General features: G+C 44.5%; 2 protein-coding genes across 2 annotated transcripts in view; both read left to right on the forward strand.

Annotated features, from left to right (window-relative positions):
- Nucleotides 1-12,175: 12,175 nt before the first annotated feature.
- LOC131137027 (putative protein 2) lies at nt 12,176-15,335 on the forward strand. Its single transcript, XM_058084505.1, has 5 exons — nt 12,176-12,588; nt 12,935-13,026; nt 13,098-13,206; nt 13,280-13,411; nt 13,470-15,335. The coding sequence occupies exons 1-5, from the start codon at nt 12,499-12,501 to the stop codon at nt 13,608-13,610; spliced, it is 564 nt and encodes a 187-aa protein (XP_057940488.1). The 5' UTR covers nt 12,176-12,498; the 3' UTR covers nt 13,611-15,335.
- A 272-nt stretch (nt 15,336-15,607) lies between these two features.
- LOC131136868 (dihydropyridine-sensitive L-type skeletal muscle calcium channel subunit alpha-1-like) overlaps nt 15,608-20,404 on the forward strand; it is a 23,364-nt gene continuing 18,567 nt past the window's right edge. Inside the window, exons 1-8 of the mRNA XM_058084179.1 lie at nt 15,608-16,224; nt 17,501-17,606; nt 18,962-19,101; nt 19,175-19,308; nt 19,392-19,544; nt 19,622-19,827; nt 20,093-20,196; nt 20,286-20,404. The exon at nt 20,286-20,404 is cut by the window's right edge and continues 27 nt beyond it. Of these exons, the coding sequence (XP_057940162.1) occupies nt 16,040-16,224; nt 17,501-17,606; nt 18,962-19,101; nt 19,175-19,308; nt 19,392-19,544; nt 19,622-19,827; nt 20,093-20,196; nt 20,286-20,404 (1,147 nt within the window). The 5' untranslated portion in view covers nt 15,608-16,039. The remainder of the gene's footprint in view (nt 16,225-17,500; nt 17,607-18,961; nt 19,102-19,174; nt 19,309-19,391; nt 19,545-19,621; nt 19,828-20,092; nt 20,197-20,285) is intronic.

Consider the following 20,404-nt stretch of genomic DNA (forward strand, 5'->3'; position numbering starts at 1 on the left):
AATACAGCCTGAGCGCTATATATAATATAATAATATAATTATATAATTATATGATACAGCCTGGCCGCTATAAATAATATAATAATATATTTATATAATTATATAATACAGCCTGGCCGCTATAAATAATATAATAATATAATAATATAATCATATAATACAGCCTGGGCGCTATATATAATATAATAATATAATTATATAATACAGCCTGGCCGCTATATATAATATAATTATATAATTATATAATACAGCCTGGGCACTATATATAATATAATAATATAATCAAATAATACAGCCTGGGCGCTATATATGATATAATAATATAATAATATAATTATATAATACAGCCTGGGCGCTATATATAATATAATAATATAATCAAATAATACAGCCTGGCCGCTATATATAATATAATAATATAATTATATAATTATATAATACAGCCTGGCCGCTATATATAATATAATTATATAATTATATAATACAGCCTGGGCACTATATATAATATATATAATATAATAATATAATACAGCCTGGGCGCTGACCACTCAGTGGGCGTGCAGCCCCAATTATTTCTTTTTTTTTTTTAAATCTTACAAAAGATTTTGTTTCAAGTTACAAATTTTCTAGAACTTTCTTTTTGGCACTTAACCAAAAATGGCGGATGAAAACATGCTAGCTTATGTACTGCACAGGCACATGCAAAGGTGTGCATGGGACACCCCGGGGCTGGGGTCTGATTACGGGTCCTGGTTGAGATTGACAGTGTGTAGATTGAGTTCCCCTGCCAGTCTAATAACCATCCACCATGCCACCGTCCAACATTTATTCATCACAATTTGTCATCTTTCCGCTCCCTGACTTGAGCCGTGTTCTCTTTCTTCGCCTCGTCTCTTTCCGTCCCAGCAGGCCCAGTTATCCCACCCCCACTTCCACCCCCCACTTTAGGCTGAAACGCAGAGAGATGGTCCAGCCTACATCAGGATGTTTTCAGGATGTTGTCATTTCATGAAATTGTGTTTGGCAACAAGCTGCGTTGTGTAGGATGCTGAAGATGGAATTCAGGATTTATAATTTACCATTTATGGCGACAAGTCCGTTTCTCAACCAAACTCAGATAAACTGGGATAGACTCCAGTTTACCCGTGACCCCAATGCAGGGGCGGACTTACCTTTAGGCAAACAGGCAATTGTTTGGGGCCCGAGAAGTCCAGGGGCCCTCCAACGTCTCATAAAAAGTGATTAGACCCCGAAGTACTTAAACCCCTCCACTTGGGGCAGGATCTCATCCCCGACCCGGAGATGGCACTCCACCCTTTTCCGGGAAAGAACCATGGCCTCGGACTTGGAGGTGCTGATATTTGGATGGATTTATTTTGGACCATAGATCTGGTCAGCTCTCCATTTGATTCCAATACGATGGTGCGTTCATGACCATTGGTGCCAATCCAGTAATTGGTGAAAATAGCGCCATGACTGGAGTGCAATCACATCTCTGTCAAGCGGCCTCGACCCTCCTCGAGTGGTGATTTATGAGGCAGACGCTCCCTGAGGTGTTCCTCCTCCACTCGGATACTGTGGCTACATTTATGCTGATGGTTGTGACACTTTACAGATTTTTCATTTACCTTCAAGTCGTGTTTAATCACTGAGCTGGCTCAAGTTGGGCTTTTCCACAAACACGCGTAAAACCACCTCGGTCAGCACATCTCCAAATTTGGAATGGCACCGTTTGACCATGAAAGCTCAGCACGTTCCTTCAGTTGTTTCCTCTAAGCAGAACTGGTGTTTGGGGAGGAAGCGAGGCCATTTTCATGTGCAAATGTCAGTGGGTCCGATCCCAGCAATCACAGGCCGGTCTCCTCCAGAGATGGCGGCTTGAGACACAGCCTGAATAATTTAGCAGCTCGGGGCCGCCGAGCTTCGGGGTCGCAACCTTCCAAAGCGATGACAGAAAGATGTTGGCTGATTTCCCCTCCCATCGCTTCCATTACCACTTATTTGCCATCCCTGATTTGGAGGAGCCAAAGCGGGGGCCGCGGGGGGGACAAAAATCATTGGTGCTGAATAAATGATGTCACAAAGTGGAACACAAGCAAACAATGTGGTGATCATCTTTTGTACCCCCAGCCCCCACCCGGGGTGGGGTACACGCACACACAGACACGGACCTCAGGAAGGTTAGGAGGCGACGCAGCAGGAACATGATTTCCTAAAGGTAGACCTGAAGGAAAGATCCAAATATTGCAGCCAAGAGTCATGGAGGACATGCCACGCCCACGCGAGCGCACATTTTCATTCCGATGGTGCGGCGGTTGGTCTGACGGCGTGGTCATCAGTCGTCTGCGGCGGTACTCTGACAGCAGCAAGACGAGAATGAATGAAGTGTCCAGCTCTCCAGACCGAGACACGTGTTGTTGGGGGAGCCGTCGTCTGTCAATCATCATCACGTCTTCACTTTTGTCTTCGTGTACGACCGACGTGGCTCCCGATAATGAATGGCTAGCGAACGGCCACCTTGAGCAGGCGGCGTCTGGATGAACACGTTATTAAAAGCACTTTAGGGACTATGTCAGCCATTACACTGCAATCTGGTCCGCCTAGACCACGTTGGTAAGGACTTCGCAGGGTCATGGGCTCGTAGTTTGGCCCCCTGTGATGGGAGTACATGACAAGGGCAGGCAGAGCGAAGGGAGGACGTGAGATCCCCCTGAATTATAGTGCGTGATTGTTTGGTGAGTTATGGTGGCCTGCTGTCAGGCCCGGCGTGATAAATGGTGCTCAGTAAGAATTACACTTTCTCATTTCCCTGCTGTCTATTTATCTAACTTTGGCTGCCAGACCCCCCCCCCCCCCCCCCCTCGCCACGCAACGCTCATCCCTCTGTGTCCTTTGTGTTAGTGCAGATAGTGACCTTGGGGGGCATGTCCTAGCGAGACCTATAAAGACGGGGGACTGGGTGGAAGCCGCCAGGGGGCAAGAACGAGACCAATATAAGCCAATCATGAGCCTGCCAGTGTGCGATTCCCTGCTACACTAAATATTGTTACCATGAAACAACTGCCTACGAGGGACAAACATCAACTGCTTGTATTGTTTCTTCAATTGGCTCATCCTTGGGCATTGTTCGATTTCCTTACTCAGTCCGTTCCATAGTTTGATTCCACATACTGAAATGCTATGGCTTTTTAATGTAGTCCTAGCATAGAAGTGTGTGAGATGTACTTCTTCCCTGAGATCATATTTCTCTTCTTTCTAAGTATTGGATGACATTTTTAGCTAATTGGTTATTTTTATCCTTATGCATTATTTTAATTAGTTTACTTTAGTTACTCATTAGTTTAGTTTAGTTTGAAGATGAACTATATCAGCAAGTTTAAGTAATTTTAATTAATAAATTAATAATAATAAATTTTGCAGTACTCAAATTATGTTAAATATTATGATTGGACTAAGTTGTTTATTTTGAGTACAGAGTACTCAAATGAACTTGAATGAATTAGATGACAGTAACTTATTTATTGTGAGCTTCCACTATTGAAGTCAACTTCATGTCATCTATTACACGATTTAAACACCCTTAAAACACATAGTATCGTTCTTTTCAAAGGCGGATGCGTGTAACCAAGTGTAACTTCGTAACGGCATGGACTATATATATATATTTGCTGTCAAAAAAAAGGTTACAGCCAAGCATCTTACAAGAACAATACAAACATGCAGTTCAACGCCTCTGTCAAAATGTCAGTTATTGTTATTTACAGTTACAGTTATTTTAAACAGCATAGATACTTAATGCTTCGGTCTTTGTTGTACAATTTGCAAACGCTGCTATAGATAGATAGACCATAGATAGACCATAGATAGACCATAGATAGACCATAGATAGACTATAGATAGACCATAGATAGACTTCCATGCTTCCTCTGGGCAGTAAACCTATTGATTAGCATCTTGGGTATCGGTGCTATCTGTGCCAAGACGCGTTCATGTACATTATTGTGCAAGATGCAAGGAACACGAACATGAGATTTGGTACGACGGAAAGCGTGGCGGCCCCAATCCTGGGGAATGACTTGCTTGAGTATAAAGCGCTCATGTCACCCTTCAATCACGACGTCACCCATCTCCACTCAACCAGGAGGAGACTTTATTCAAGTGTATTCCCCACTGCCCTGGACACGAAATCCTCCCCTTTCCATTCCTGCCGTGCGCATACCGGAACTATTCTCCCAATTCCTCCTGACATCCGCCATTGCATAATGTTTCTGACTGACTGATCAGGTAGCAGAGATTGAGGTCTTTGTGTAAATGCGGTGTGAATAATTCATACAAGACTGTCAGTGAGAGAGAGGGGGGGGGGGGGGGCATTTTGGAAATCAGCTCGCTAGGCCCCTGACCATGAATAATTGATCTGAACTGATTAAAGTTTGCGGTGATTACCTTTTACCTCCTCAACATATAAAGTGCCACACCTGTGTTGTTGTCTCCGCCTGTCCGTCATATTGTCAACCATCAGCCTACGCTAATGGCGCATGTGGCGGAATGTACTACCCGGGAATATTGGCTTTAGTCACATGACTACACTGTCAACCAATACCATGCGGCCCAGACTTTGGCTACCTGGACTCATCAGGAGCTTCTGTTGTTAAAATCTCTTCTTCCTGGTAAATGGACCAAAACAAATATGCCAAATATGTTATATACATAATTCTGCCATATAATACTGCCATATAATACTGCCATATAATACTGCCATATAATACTGACTGCCATATAATACTGCCATATAATACTGCCATATAATACTGCCATATAATACTGCCATATAATACTGCCATATAATACTGACTGCCATATAATACTGCCATATAATACTGCCATATAATACTGCCATATAATACTGACTGCCATATAATACTGCCATATAATACTACCATATAATACTGCAGATTTAGCAGTATTACTCATCTAAATGCTCTTACATGCTCAACAGATTTGCTCTGCCAGGGAAAAGTGGAAGCCACGCCTTCCCTGTTCTATTCCTAGGACTATTATTTGGCTTTATTTGATGGTTTTGTTTTGGAGCGTCCGGACCAGAGCAGGAGGGGATAGAAAAGAAGAAAAAAATAAAACAGGGGGGGGGGGGGCAAGAGAGGGCCAATACAGAGAGAGACAAAAACAACAACAACAATTGCAAAGACAACAACAGAAAGAAACCGGGTCACAATGGAGAAGATAAAGTTGGGACAATTCTAATCAATCCCATCACTGAAATGACCACAGAAAATGCAGATGCATAGGAGGACACAATGTGATTTTTTTTTGGGGGGGGGATACAAGCACAGGTAGAATGGGGGCGTAGTTAAGGAGCATAGAAGTGTTTTTCTTGACACGGTTTGACCTCCGCCAATGGAAGCCATCCTGATGAGTAGCACCAGGTAGCATCCCACATGCTGGACCCCTCACGGACTCTGTGATGTTCCAGCAGAGCCGCCTTGATGGGCTTAGCTCTTTTCTCTATGTCTGCACATCAGATAGTACTCGTACTCGGCACCGAGGGCCCATTCAGGGATTGGCATCGCTTTTCTCCGCTCTTAACCTTCAAAGTCCGGCTAAGGATGGAGCTTTGATCTGTAGAAGAAATGTGTGTCAGAAAGGAGGAGCGATGCCGGGAACGGAGGAAGGAGTGACAGTTCCTGACGTGACTACAAGCTGTGACCTTTCCAGCAATCACACGGCCATGACAAGCCGGGCGCAAGGTGACACAACAATGGATTACTTTGGAACAAGCTTTGTTTCTTTGTGCTTTAGCGGCCATGTTGGAGAACCGGTCATGGAGATGGTGTCTGTCATCTCATTGACACAATCTGCCTAATTCATAAATTCATAGTCCAATGGTAAAATCACCCCGCAGGTTTGAACCCCCAGGGATCAATGCAGCCCCATGCACCACGCCAAACACTAACCCGACTGTTGTTGTACGCAGTTCCGTTTTTTTTCGGTGGAACGTGTATTTGTCTATTTTTGAGTCTGACGTCAGTCACAGATTATTTTCTATTTTTATTGTTCTTAAGAAAAATGAGTTAAAGAGGTTGTTGGATCCGGTTGTCTGTCATCATGGCTTTCAGATTTAGGATGAAAATGTTCCCACTTTTGAGAATTAGCACGGAATGAACACGGGAATTATCATGGGAACGGATGACATTTCCATTCCAGGTTCCTGTTGAAGGTTTTAAGTCGGCAGGGCGCTCCGAGCGTCCTGTCAACTGAACATGGTCCTAAGAAGGAAGAGAAGGAAAAAAGTGTCTGCATCACACACGGCTGGTCGGGGCCTCACCAGCCCACCACTTGTCTGGCCCCCTCGACTCCGCAGAGCCTTCACGAGAAGAGACGGGAGGAATACTAAAGAGAGCAGGCATGGATTTTCTGCCAGGGGGTGGAGGAAGAGCGGGAAGGCTGTTTGAGGGTGCCGGGGTTGACTGCCCACGTCAAACTCCCTCCTTTTCTCTCACCCCTCGCCCCCACCCCCCCACCCCCACCCCCACTGACTGACTCTGGAGGGACCCTCTGTTTGTCAGCCAGGCAGTGGACCATCACCTTCCAACACTTCCTCATCCCACTTCTGTCCCTCCACCATCCTCATTTGGTTTGCTCAGTCAGGTCTGTTAAACAACCTCTCAAATATGAGAGCCTGCAGATACTCAAGACTTTATTGCAGACCAGGGAAGCCGGGAAAGGATATGGGGATCAAATAAAGGATTGTGGAGAAATATCTAAGCTTGCATTTCCCTTTCTGACCATACGTCATGCCAAGGCTTTCAACCATGGTCCTGGACGACTCCTATGGGGAAGACCCCAGGACTATGGGGGACCGGACTCCTTAATTCAGGTGGTCCGATGCTGTCAGTTTTTGGTTGACATTGCCAGATCCTGCCCCAAGTGGAGGACCTTAAGTTCCTCACGGTCTTGTTCATGAGTGAGGGAAGGATGGATTGTGAGATTGACAGGTGGATTGGTCAGGATGTCAATCTCCGTTCCTACCCTCGCCTATAATTTTATCTGTTTATCATGTCAACAAATTGTAATAATTGTGATTTTAGGAATAGAGGATGATCTCCGTAAGTCGTCTTATCATTCATCTTTTTTGTAGAACACTTAGTGGCTGAAGTCTACATTTCATATCCATGGTAAGACTAGACAATAATAGATTATGGAGTCCTATCTAGCCAGCTATCTAGATAGCTATCTAGCATGTGTGCCAGGATTCCAGGGTCTATCCAGATTTCTCACGTTTGGGCTCAGTTTGCTGTGTTTTTATGTGACTGCTGCTTTGGCCTCGAGGAGAGAGACGACATTGTGAAAGAGATGGAATGATTATGATCTATGCCACATGAATTTCTACACCATACAATATTATCGCATCTGGAGAGGCCTATTGTTCGGGTGCCATGGGGTAGTCCCTTTTGGGGACTGCGTGAAAACCCACAAGAAGTCGGTTGAGGAAGTGTGTCTGCAGATGCAGCCTGGACCAGGAAGTGCCCTTATATGGTCATCTGCGGCTCCATTATTTTAATGTCTTACTACTAAATGTTATCTAAATAATTGACTTCCCTGGTGAATTGTGACATCACAAAGAGTCAGTCTTACCACACCTTCTGAAACCGAGCGTTTTGAGCCATCCCAAAGTTCTTTCAGGGCTCACTTCCAAATACGCTAACCTCATGATCTGAACCTTTGGTATGGTTTAACACCAGGATATAACATTATAACTACATTTATAGGTTGGAAAAGTGGAAAAAGCATCATAGTCTCCTTTAATGTAATGTCTCATCAATGCAACATTACTTACACCTAGTGACTAGCGTAGAATTCTACATATGACTTCAATATTATTTTACTATTAATAGGCCATTGTCAGTCACAAAATGGCAATTATCTACCAATTCATTCATTTTTTAAATACGCAATCGAGTGAGGAGCGATGTTCCAACTGTGATGTAGCAAAGGATAACTGCACTAAAAGTTTGGTTTCAAGAAACAGTCTTGTGAATATTTTCTCACGTGTCCTTGCTTTGGTATCCAAATCCCTGAGTCGGTGTGACTGCTTGGCTCCGATGGAAGCTCATCCTTTCAGGCAGCTGACACAAAAGCATGTCGCCTAGCATTAGCACCCGCGTCTGCTGCCGCATCAACCTGACTCCCTTCACGGGTCTAACAGAGCAAATCATCCTGGACCATTTAGTGCATTAGTGCAAATATGAAGCAGTATGATGATCATTTCTACCAATACTACATTGGATCCGTGATGTTTTCCATCATACCTGTACAGTACATGTACAGTACATGTACAGTACAGCAAAAGCAACCCTTCCCTGCAGCTGCACTAATTCACTTTCAATGCATGTCACATTTCATTGTTTTTCACTGTCTTCCTGTCTGATCCATGAAAAATGGATGTGGATTCCTGGCAGCTGGTTCCTTCCCATCTTCTAGCCAACACGCCCTGAATCCACAACCACGTCTATTGAGATATTTCTCCTCTTTCTTCTCTTCTCTGGGAAAGGTGCTGAGGTAAAAGGTGAAGTGAGAAGGTGGTGGCAGCTTCTCCCCCTGCGTTTGTGTCCATCATGTGTCAAGTTTGGCCGTGTCTCCTGCTCCGGCTGTCTCTGTTTCATCAATGGAGATCAGTGTCCCTCAGAGGCAGGAGGTGCACCGTCCTCTGTGTCTGTGTTTCACTTCAGCTCACCTTCGTGACACCGGCTCCTCGGCAGACACCCCCCCCCCCATGGCCCCAGCTGGTGGACAGGCAGCTGTCCATGCAGATAAAGCAGGAGAGGACCAACACTGTACTCCGACTTAACATCACTGCCTGCTTTCCTCACACCTTTGCAGTGGCCAGCTCTGTGATATGGCCGCTTCTCCTGCAGGGATCACACGCCAACTTCAAAAAAAACTATTCAAGTGACAGGTCGTCTTCTTCTTGACTCCCAAAATAGCTCACAATAAGTAGCCAACTTCGTTTTCTTACACACAAGTCCAATATTTTGGATAGAGAACATAAGTGACAAACACGCCTGAAAACAAAGCTCAGTAAACCAGGATTCCGGTTCACTAATTCTCGTGACCATTTGCATAAGTTATGTCATATTTCTGTTTACTGATGGCCAACGTTTGAGACAGTAAACGGACTGTAAAGGATAAAAACATGAGAAGTCCAAGCCGCCTGCTTACCACGGAGAAGAACATTTCAGTCACTGGGGCCCGACGCTGGCCAGAGGTTGATGAAGACAAATGTGCAAACACATGTTGGCAGAATTGCTTTTTGGTTGAGTGTGATCGGCTACGCTCAGCAGGGCGGAACCAGGACTTGTGATTTATAGTTTTTTGTGCTGCCACGGACCACCAGTGTCTGCTGCCTCCCACGACTGCCATTACCATGGGTGTCTATTAGGATGGCTCCGACGGGGAGTCGCAGTAGGAGGAGGAGAGAGGAGGAGAGAGGAGGAGAGAGGAGGGAAGGAGGCGAGACGAATGAGATGAGACAAGATGAGAGCTTCCGAGAGATAGTCTTGTTATTCAAACAGCGTGGTCTACAATAGCATGATACAAGTAGAAAAAGAAACCTCGGATGATGTGATAAAGGTCAAAAGGAACCATTGTAAAAGGTTGAGGGCTCTGAAGAATAAGGACAGAAAAGGATTTCTTCTCATAGGTCATGTGTGACTTCATCTGGATGCCTTGAAGCACACAATAGGCTTCCATCATAACCATCTTTCCATTTCCATCTTTCAAGTCAGGGAGGTAAAAATCATCAATATTGTCTTCATTTTAGTCTTTGCTTTTGGTCAAGTTTACATAAGCACGACACGCAGCTTTGGACAGTAATGTTAATGCTGATGCTGGTCCTGGCTGGTCCACCAGACCTCTGACCTAGGTGAGTCCACTGGGCGGGCGCCAGTTGGTGCCAGTTGGTGCTAAAGATTGTGTGATTGGCGTGTAGTGGCTCGCTGTGGCGCCGAATTAATGTTCGCTCGCGTGTTGCCACTTAGCCGTTATTTGGCACCACAGCGAGCCACTAGGTGCCGATCACATAATATTTGGCGTGAACTGGCACCAACTGGCGCCGGCCCAGTGGACTCCCAGCATGCTAATGTGCTTGGTATGAACCAGTGTACCATCAACATGCAACTGACATGTTTACTTTCATGTCATTTAGCTAACGAGCTGTCGCTATTTGCTTTATATTGTAGCTTCCGCCATGATTGACAACATATTCAGAGTCCGATAAGCGTTCATTACCAGTCCTCCCATCAATGAAAAAGTCTCTTTGCACTCAGGTCTGCTTTTTAGTTTGCTTAGCCCGGAGCCTTCCAGCATCTCCTAGTGGCAGCAATCGATATTTTCATGGGCCTTCAGCTTGTTTGTTGGCTTGCTTTGCAGGGTTTCTACTCGGGCACTTGCTTTTTATTACAGTTTTAGCCTTTGGAACATTTGGACATCATTCCAATGTATAGAAAATGTATCGAAGCAAGCGCTCCATGATCAAAGTACCCTGACTTAACTCCACATAGTACACATAGTACATTCCAATGTATAGAAGATGTATTGAAGCAAGCGCTCCATGATCAAAGTACCCTGACTTAACTCCACATAGTACACATAGTACATTCCAATGTATAGAAAATGTATTGAAGCAAGCGCTCCATGATCAAAGTACCCTGACTTAACTCCACATAGTACACATAGTACATTCCAATGTATAGAAAATGTATTGAAGCAAGCGCTCCATGATCAAAGTACCCTGACTTAACTCCACATAGTACACATAGTACATTCCAATGTATAGAAAATGTATTGAAGCAAGCGCTCCATGATCAAAGTACCCTGACTTAACTCCACATAGTACACATAGTACATTCCAATGTATAGAAAATGTATTGAAGCAAGCGCTCCATGATCAAAGTACCCTGACTTAACTCCACATAGTACACATAGTACATTCCAATGTATAGAAAATGTATTGAAGCAAGCGCTCCATGATCAAAGTACCCTGACTTAACTCCACATAGTACACATAGTACATTCCAATGTATAGAAAATGTATTGAAGCAAGCGCTCCATGATCAAAGTACCCTGACTTAACTCCACATAGTACACATAGTACATTCCAATGTATAGAAAATGTATTGAAGCAAGCGCTCCATGATCAAAGTACCCTGACTTAACTCCACATCGTACAGGACGCCACAATGAAAGGTTAAGATCTGAGTTTATGAGTTTAGACAATGGTAATAGGAACTGGATAATTGAACGGCCGAGTGGTTAGCATGGAGGCCACGCATTCAGGAGGTCGGGAGGACCTGAGTTTGAATCAGTCCAGGACCTCTCGCCCAAAGACAGCTGGGATAGGCTCCAGCTGACCCTAGTGGGGATCAGCGCTAGAAAATGGATGTATGATTGAGGTGAGACCCCACGCTAATTAATATCTGCCTTATTAGAGAAATCACCGTACCTCCAATTGATCTCTGGGACCACAAACTCAAGGGTTTCAGAATGAATTTGTCAGCCATCGATTCCTGCGGCTTATTAAAGGAACGAGTATCTGACTAGACAGGGAAATATGAAAACAGGATTACCAGGAAAGAGTTCAGGAAGGGGGGTATTGATTGGCTCAAGGAGTCAGCTTTATAGATTCCACCACAGAAGCAGGATTTCATATGCAGTGTTGGCTTCAATTTATGGCAAAATATACTGATGAGTTACAAACTCAGTAGCGCAGCAGACTGTGGTGCATTCAGGGGCGCTCCTAAACGCAACATGGGCTCTACCTACTGCCGGGATGAGGCTAGGAAGATGGATTGTCTGTAAGTATGAATGTGAGTGTACGTCTGGTTCTCTATATGTGCCCTCTTTTATGAAGATAGCTGGGATAGGCTCCATCATACCCACGACCCGAGCGGTACAGAAAATGGATGGATGGCATGAAAATCCCATGATTCCCCATCCAGACGTTAATGTCAACTATTTTAATGCGAAATGGGAATTTGTGACTTTCTGATCAAATGTTATAAAATAAAATATAACAAATAAAATATGTTGTCACTCGTGTCAATAGAAAAGTTGGATGCATGAAATCGAGGTGTTTACGTATTTCCCCCAGTAGGTGGCAGTGTTTCCGTATTTGACGACAAACCGGAAATAAAAAGTCAAGGAATTGCTTCGTTGTCTAGATTACGTACTACTCAATTTTGTACCGTAAATGCAGTAACTGTATGAATTCCATGCGACTCTTTTACTAAATATTTTCAATATTTTTATTTTGAAGAGAGCCGCTTTAGTGGAGTGTGTTTTGCCTTTTGTGTAGGGCTACCCCTGGCGGAGCAGCGAGTCCATACAGTATCCATGCTAGCTTTGCTAGCTTTGCTAGCTGACCTGTTCAAAGATCCTTTTTGGTGACTGCATACGACCAGCAGATCTTTTCGTTCGGTGACCAGAATGTCGTTTGGCAGGAGAACATCGTGGGTTTGTCTTATTGCTGCTGCGGCGACTATAGTTTTGCTGAAAGCTGTTGTTGCTCAGGCAAAGGTAAATGGTGCACTTCCTGGTTCTAGCTCAGAAATAGACGTTTTGGTGCTAAACCATAACTAATACACATTCCGTTTATTGACATCAACAGCGTTTAGGGATATTCTTCCATGATTTGTCTTAATAACGTTAGAGGTAGACGGCCTCAAAGAAAATAGCCCAACCTTCCAGTCAGTGATTATCATCTTGTAAATATTAGCTTCCCAAATAATCTTTTGGATATTCGTGTTCCTGTACTTTAAATTGTCCTTATTTACAGTAGTCACTTTAGGGCTTTTTTGCCAAAGAGAATAGAATAACTAAAGCATTGCAGTAATTGTGTTTTATTTCTGTTATGAAATGCTAGAACTTTGAAGACGTGCGCTGCAAGTGCATCTGCCCACCTTACAGAAACATCACCGGACACATCTATAACCGAAATGTCTCCCAGAAGGATTGGTAATCAAGAGCAATGTCATTGTGGGTCAACGTAATGGGGCTGCATCATCTTGGGCCTGTCATCTCCATAGCAACTGCCTCCATGTGGTGGATCCCATGCCGGTTCCGGGCCATGACGTGGAAGCCTACTGTTTGCTGTGTGAGTGCAAGTACGAGGAGCGAAGCAGCAACACCATCAAGGTCTCACTTCCTGATTGGACGACAAATAGCGCCGATAGTTTTCAAGTCAAGTAAAACTGCATTTTGTTTGCAGGTGACAATCATCCTCTACCTGTCTGTGGTGGGCGCACTCTTGCTGTACATGCTCTTTCTCCTTCTGGTTGATCCTCTCATCCGCAAGCGTGATGCCTACACCCAGCCTCTGCACAACGAGGAGGACTCCGAGGTATGTCCTATATGTGTGTTTCTCCCTTCTCCACATGACCTCCTGTTGTCTGGTGCAGGAGATGCGTCCGCAGGTGGACAGCAGCCAGGTGAGAGGCAACACAGTTCTGGAGCGGGTGGAGGGGGCACAGCAGCGCTGGAAGAAGCAGGTGCAGGAACAGCGTAAGACCGTCTTTGACCGCCATAAGATGCTGAGTTAAAGTGATGCTGATGTTGGATCTTCATTGTCATCTTCTCGCACGACCGCTCTCGTCACCGGCTGCACTTTCTTCATTTCTCTGCATGCTTAGAACCGCTTGCTATATCCCTGACTATTTTGAGGTTTTTCCAAAAATGATGACTGTTTTGTTGAGTCCTAAGACATTGAAAGTGGGGTTGTATCCAGCGTTGTGGTCATAAGCAACAGTAATGTTATGAGACGTTAGACTACATTACCTTTCACACCGCATGGGGACTGGCTACTGAGCCAGCACAGCTAAGCTGACATGCCGGTAGAGCGGGGGGGAGGTTATCCTCTCATTATGTGTGAAAGTGGTACTTTTTGGGCTTAGTAGTTAGCCTGGTAGCTTGCTATGCTAATGACGGCCGTCTGTTATGTCCGCAATGATCCTGTTACAAGTCATCGACACGTTTTTTATGCTCAAACTATGAAAATATTCAGTTTATTCATATCCTACTTCTTGGAAATTCACTCATTCTGGTTGGTTGTGTGTTAACAAATGAACAGTGATAAATGAGGGACGACTGTAGTAGTAATTCTATGATGATTATGCCTTTCTCTGATGTTTCTTTGAGCAACGCGTGTACAAAGTGTCTTTGGGTCATTCCCACCCCCCACTTTGAAATACTATCTACGTATTTATTTATCTATACTGTACAGAAGGAATGTTGTTTCAAACAGAGTGGATGTTTCAAATGCCTGCTTCTAATGCCGGATGAGGTTGGTGGTATTAAACGTAGCCGGTCCTGTGCCCCCATAGCAAAGTCCTGCATCAGCTGCAATGAAAACCACAGCTACACCATTACACTAAAGTCCACATCCACATTTGGTACTAACATGCGATTCATAGCTTTCAAAATGAACACACGATGGAGTCTATGATTAGGTTTTAGTAGAGTGCATGTCAGTTGACTGTCTTGTATTAAAACAGGAACCGGTCCTGATGTTTTATTTAGGAGTGCAACATTCCAATGCAAAGGGAGACACTGATAAGGAAGCTCTTCCAGAAGAAGTTGCGAATGCTAAAAACTACTGTGCAATGTTCATGGCTAGCTAAAGTCACTGGAATTATAATTCATAAAAACAATCGGCAACAGTGTTTTTCATCTAGCAATTATTTGTGAAAAGGTATTGTTCTCGCCACTGTTTTGTATATATACTTATGTCACTGGAAGTGTGCATGTCTGTACATTCATCTTCATGCAAATAAGACTAAAATGGGTGACTGCAAATTGTTGGTGCTTCTACTTCTGTTTGTTTTACCAATGAACTGTTAGTGGATATTAGCGCTAGAGGGCGCCAAAGTACATGGCATGCCTGACCATAGTCATGGTAGCTAAGGTACTTGGTCCCTAAGCAAAATTCACCTTTCCTGCAGCTCTGCAAAAATGTCATTCATTCACGATCCTCACGATGGTCCTGGGCGTGCTGGAGCCTATCCCAGCTGTCTTTGGGCGAGAGGCGGGGTCCACCCTGGACTGGTGGCCAGCCAATCCCAGGGCACATATAGACAAACAACCATTCAGTTTTCTCTGGAATACCCGGAGAACATGCAAACTCCACACAGAGATGCCTGAGGTGGAATCGAACTGTGTGGCCTGCATGCTAACCACGTGCTAAAAATCGATCAAACAAATCAAGATATAATGTAATAATATTATAATGAATGAAAAAGAATACATGTAATAGAAATATAATGAGAATAAATATACTATGCTGTATTATTCAATAATTGTATGAAAGGTTTATCTTGGTTTAAGCTACTGCATGCTTGTATTATGATGTGTCACTCATATGTTTAGCTATTTTTATTGTCATTCCACTGATTTAGAATCAATGTTGTTATATGAGCACCAATCTGCTATTTGTGTTTAGAATCCAAGGGGCTTCCCTGCGCTTGTATTATATGAATTCAACTCAAGTGTCCAGCCCATCTTGCATATAGTATGTATACTTATATACATGTAGTATATAAGAAAGAAGGTTTCGCTTTCTTCGCCGAGCTGTCTTTTTGGCGTTTTAAGAGACGTGCTTTGAGTCTGTAAGCTAGGGTCTGTGTTCAGAGCCCGGCCATGTCGGAGGTAGTGCTGTTACTTCACCAAGATGGACCCAGACCTGACACCGCTCTTCCACATTCTACCCCCCAAACCGTTTTTACCAACCCCAAGCATGGCTCGCCCCTGGTTGACAGTCTAAAAATAAAATCGAGCAGGGCCAACTGCGCTTCCAGACACTTGGCCTGCGTAGGTTTTCCTGCCAGAGGTCCCCAGGCAGGAGGAGAGGGGCACTGAGGAGCGCGTTCGAGGAGCAGCAGGTCCTCACAACAAGGAGTTCCACTTATCCCCAGGTTGGACATTGTCCTGTCAGAGGACACATTCTCCAGGATTAAGAGCTTCTGTAGGAATCAGGATGGCGACCAACTCCGAGGCCGCCAAGCCGGTCATCATGAATGAAGATGAACTGAAGAGGAAGCAGCGGGAGAAGCTGAAGAAGCTCCAGGCCACGGGGGGCAACCCAAGACCCGCAAGGTCCCTCTTTTTCTTCACTCTTGGAAACCCCTTCCGTAAGGCCTGCATCAACATTGTGGAGTGGAAGTATCCTTTATATTGTACAGCTCTTCTTGTTCATCCACAATGTGTGAGCTGCTCACAGCATCTTCAAGAGCCGTTAGAAGGTTGTAGAACTTAAGAGCACGAACGCTGTGAATGTGCTGGCCACATCTCACCAAATGTGTGTTAATTTGGGATCTGAAGTGCAAAGACTTATTTGTCCGGCAGCTTGTGTCAAAGCCATGGTGGGATCATTTGCTTGGCCTGGGAAACCAAGCCATTGAATGCCTCTCTTCCTTTTCCTTTCATGCGGAAATAATGTGTGTAAATACTCCCACTGTTTGGGGCTTGCAGCACAAGCAGACGCTTGGCCACTGAGTGATAGTCCTGCTTTTATTTTAGCCCCGTCCGCCTTTTCTATATTTTGACTTTACATACACAGATTGTGCTCCCAAATTCCCCCCGGCCTCTTTATTGACACCTGTCCTGAACCCAGTCATGGGCTGTTTTTATTGCACTCGTGTAATCACATTGGTATCTCGCTCCCAGGCACACGGAGTCACGTGTAAGAGTAACAAAACATTACAAACATTTATTACAAATAATGTCCACTCTTGTCTGCTGCTAAGAGTAGCAGTAGATACAAGAAGGCAAAATTCAACCAAAAAACAACCCTGCTCATTTGGCCACGTGTGTAGACTGCTTTGGGCATATTCCTGGTCCCTGCAGCTGTCCCGCTGCATCACAGGGAGACGGGATGCTGATCTGGCAGGGGAATTCCCCCACAGAGCCCCCCCTATGGGCAGGAATGGGGGAGCATGGGAGAGAATATTGCATGGACGCTGGCGTACTGATGTGGCACATTGATGGGCTGGTAAAGAGATGATGTTCCACCTGGACCTGGACAGCATTTGGTGTTGACCATGCAGGTCCTTTGGTCTATGGTGGGGTCTTTGTGTTGTATCTGTCTATGGTGGGGTCTTTGTGTTGTATCTGTCTATGGTGGGGTCTTTGTGTTGTATCTGTCTATGGTGGGGTCTTTGTGTTGTATCTGTCTATGGTGGGGTCTTTGTGTTGTATCTGTCTATGGTGGGGTCTTTGTGTTGTATCTGTCTGTGGTGGGGTCTTTGTGTTGTATCTGTCTATGGTGGGGTCTTTGTGTTGTATCTGTCTGTGGTGGGGTCTTTGTATTGTATCTGTCTATGGTGGGGTCTTTGTGTTGTATCTGTCTATGGTGGGGTCTTTGTGTTGTATCTGTCTATGTTTTTTTCTTTTAATCATCAATCATCTTTGAGCAATAATCCTGAGCTTCCTCATCCAGAACCTTTGAGATCATCATTTTACTGACCATCTTTGCCAACTGTGTAGCTCTGGCCGTGTTTCTCCCCATGCCTGAAGAAGACAGCAACAACACCAATTTAAACTTGGTAAGTAAGAGTGATTCCCCATTTGGGACCCCACTGAACGAATCATGTCCTGAACTGAAGGATGAGGGTGGTTGGGAAGTGTTTTATTCCACTTCTCTGGCTTGTCGTCCTGAAAGGGTTTGGGTATACACAGCAACATTTTTATTGTGTATATTTCATCCAGCTACTCTTACCGACGCTGTAAACCAAATAAGAATACAATACACAAGCCAAGCATGGAAATCAAACAACACCAAAGCTTAAACTCCTACAGTTAATACAACAAAAACATGTCATATAACATCTCTCACTAAATGATGCTTATATTTCCCGCCTGTTCAATAAGCTCCAATATTGTTTGGCTCCCAGGATATTTGTCTCTCACCGTGGGTGTTTACACACTGCAGGTAGTTTATGTGTGCATGCTGCAAATATTGGATGTTGGTCAGATGATGGTCAGACTGTCCCATGGAAGCCTGGCGGCTAAGCCTCGATATGAAGACATGGTACTGATTGCTCGCCACCGTCACAATACGCAAATGTATATCAACACATGGACGACCTCATCCAGTATTAGTCCTGGGTCCATAACAGCTTGACCCAATTGGCAAAAGTCAACTGGCACTTTGTCACACGTCCGCCAAGGTGAGCAATGTAACAGGAGATGGCCGACTTCACGCTGTGGTTGCTTTTAGGTGATCTGCACACAAACAGCAAAATGACTCGGGGGAAATACTATGTAACGGCACAGAAATATCAACCATGTCTTATTATTTTCCTTATTTCCATCTTGAAAAGTACACTGAAAATAGATGAGATAAATAGATGAGATACCAGACGTAGAAGCTTAAGCCTCATTTCTGATTCAGCAACTAAGACAAATGTAGGAACTGAATTTAACTTAAAGAGGACCTATTTTGCTTTTTCCACTTTTCCGACCTATAAATGAAGTGAGGATGTTGTATTCTGGTCTTAAACCATGCCGAAGTTTCACATAAGGAGGTTTGCACATTTGGAAGTGAGCCCTGAAAGAAGTTTGGGATGGCTCAGAACGCTCGGTTTCAAAAGGCGTGGTGAACCTGCCCCTTTGTGATGTCACAATTGACCAGGGTAGTAAATGATTTTCTATCTAAATGACCTTAGATAACTACATTTAGTAGTAAGACACCACACACTCTGCAGCAGAGGCGGAGAATTGCAGACCATCTGATGTTTGATTTACAGTAAATATAGGCAAGGTTTTATCAGAACCATGAATGCAGACCTCAGTGTGACTAACTACTGAACTATCCTTACATTATCTCTACAATGTCATTTCTTAAAACCTCTTTAATTGTTTGTTTTGAAAGGTACCAATTGACTGTGTTTTTCTGCAGGAAAGTCTGGAGTACATATTCTTGATCATCTTCACCTTAGAGTGCTTCCTGAAGATAGTGGCGTACGGGTTTGTGTTCCACGAAGGTGCTTATTTACGAAATTGCTGGAACATATTGGATTTTGTCATCGTCTTCATGGGGTAAGAAGAACTATCATGAGAAAGAAAACGGCAGTTTGCTCAGAGAGCGCTCACGGCTGATGTCCTCCTCCAGTCTGGTCACCTTCGCCTTGGACACCATCAACATGATATCAGGCGTTCCACTGGAGAAAGGAGGAGGCTTTGACATGAAGGCACTGAGAGCCTTCAGGGTCCTGCGGCCCTTACGGCTGGTCTCTGGAGTCCCCAGTACGAGCCCGTTCCCTCATCCAAGCAAGTTGATTACCTGTGATGCCACAGGAGGAGAACCATGTTGTGTCGTTTTCATGTAGGCCTGCAGGTGGTGATGAACTCCATCCTCAAAGCCATGCTTCCTCTACTGCACATCGCCCTGCTGGTCTTCTTATTGGTCACCATCTATGCCATCATGGGCCTGGAGCTCTTCAAGTGCAAAATGCATAAAACCTGCTACTACACGGGCACAAGTAACCATAGATGTGTACCTGGAATGTTTCCTGAACTGTTATGGCCAAAAGTCACGTGTTCCTCTCCTTGGCCACAGACATCTACTCAACAGCAGAGGGGGCGATGCCAGCGCCCTGTGCTCAGGCGGGCAATGGACGTCGCTGCATCATTAATGGCTCCGAGTGTCGACCTGGCTGGGAAGGTCCCAATAATGGCATCACCCACTTTGATAACATCGGCTTCGCCATGCTGACGGTCTATCAGTGTATCACCATGGAAGGATGGACCAAAGTTCTCTACTGGGTTGGTGATCGCTTACTTTATGTGTTTCATGTGCAAAGGCGCCCCTTGTTGAACACACCAGTAGGCATAGGGCCCCAAAAGTATAAAAATAGCTTTTCTTTGGTCCCCACAGCTGTAATATGGGTGGGTGTGGCTCCAATTAAAATTCATATTAGGGCCCCAGTTCGGCCAGGGGCGGCCCTGTTTATGTGTTGCAGTAAATATAAACTGTAACTGTATAAATATTACATATACTGTGTATATATATGCATTAACTGTCTTTTAGATCAACGACGCCATCGGGAATGAATGGCCGTGGGTCTACTTTGTTCCCCTAATTCTTCTGGGCTCCTTCTTTGTCCTCAATCTGGTTCTGGGCGTGCTCAGTGGGTACGCTAACTCCGTAGATACTTATTCCATACTGTCCACTTCACTCTTTGAAGTAAAGAATATTTTTAAAACGATTCTCCTTTGCCAAGAGAGTTTACCAAAGAACGAGAGAAGGCCAGGTCACGAGGAGAATTCCAGAAGTTGAGGGAGCGTCAACAACTGGATGAGGACCTCCACGGCTACATGGAATGGATCACTCACGCTGAGG

The sequence above is a fragment of the Doryrhamphus excisus genome, chromosome 10, assembly GCF_030265055.1.
Source record: "Doryrhamphus excisus isolate RoL2022-K1 chromosome 10, RoL_Dexc_1.0, whole genome shotgun sequence".
Taxonomy (NCBI): Eukaryota; Metazoa; Chordata; class Actinopteri; order Syngnathiformes; family Syngnathidae; genus Doryrhamphus; species Doryrhamphus excisus.

Coding starts and splice junctions, on each gene's coding strand:
- LOC131137027 (XM_058084505.1), top strand. CDS start 12,499: ATGTCGTTTGGCAGGAGAACATCGTGGGTTTGTCTTATTGCTGCTGCG. Junction 12,589..12,934: donor CTGTTGTTGCTCAGGCAAAG/GTAAATGGTGCA, acceptor ATGAAATGCTAG/AACTTTGAAGACGTGCGCTG. Junction 13,027..13,097: donor AATGTCTCCCAGAAGGATTG/GTAATCAAGAGC, acceptor TCATCTCCATAG/CAACTGCCTCCATGTGGTGG.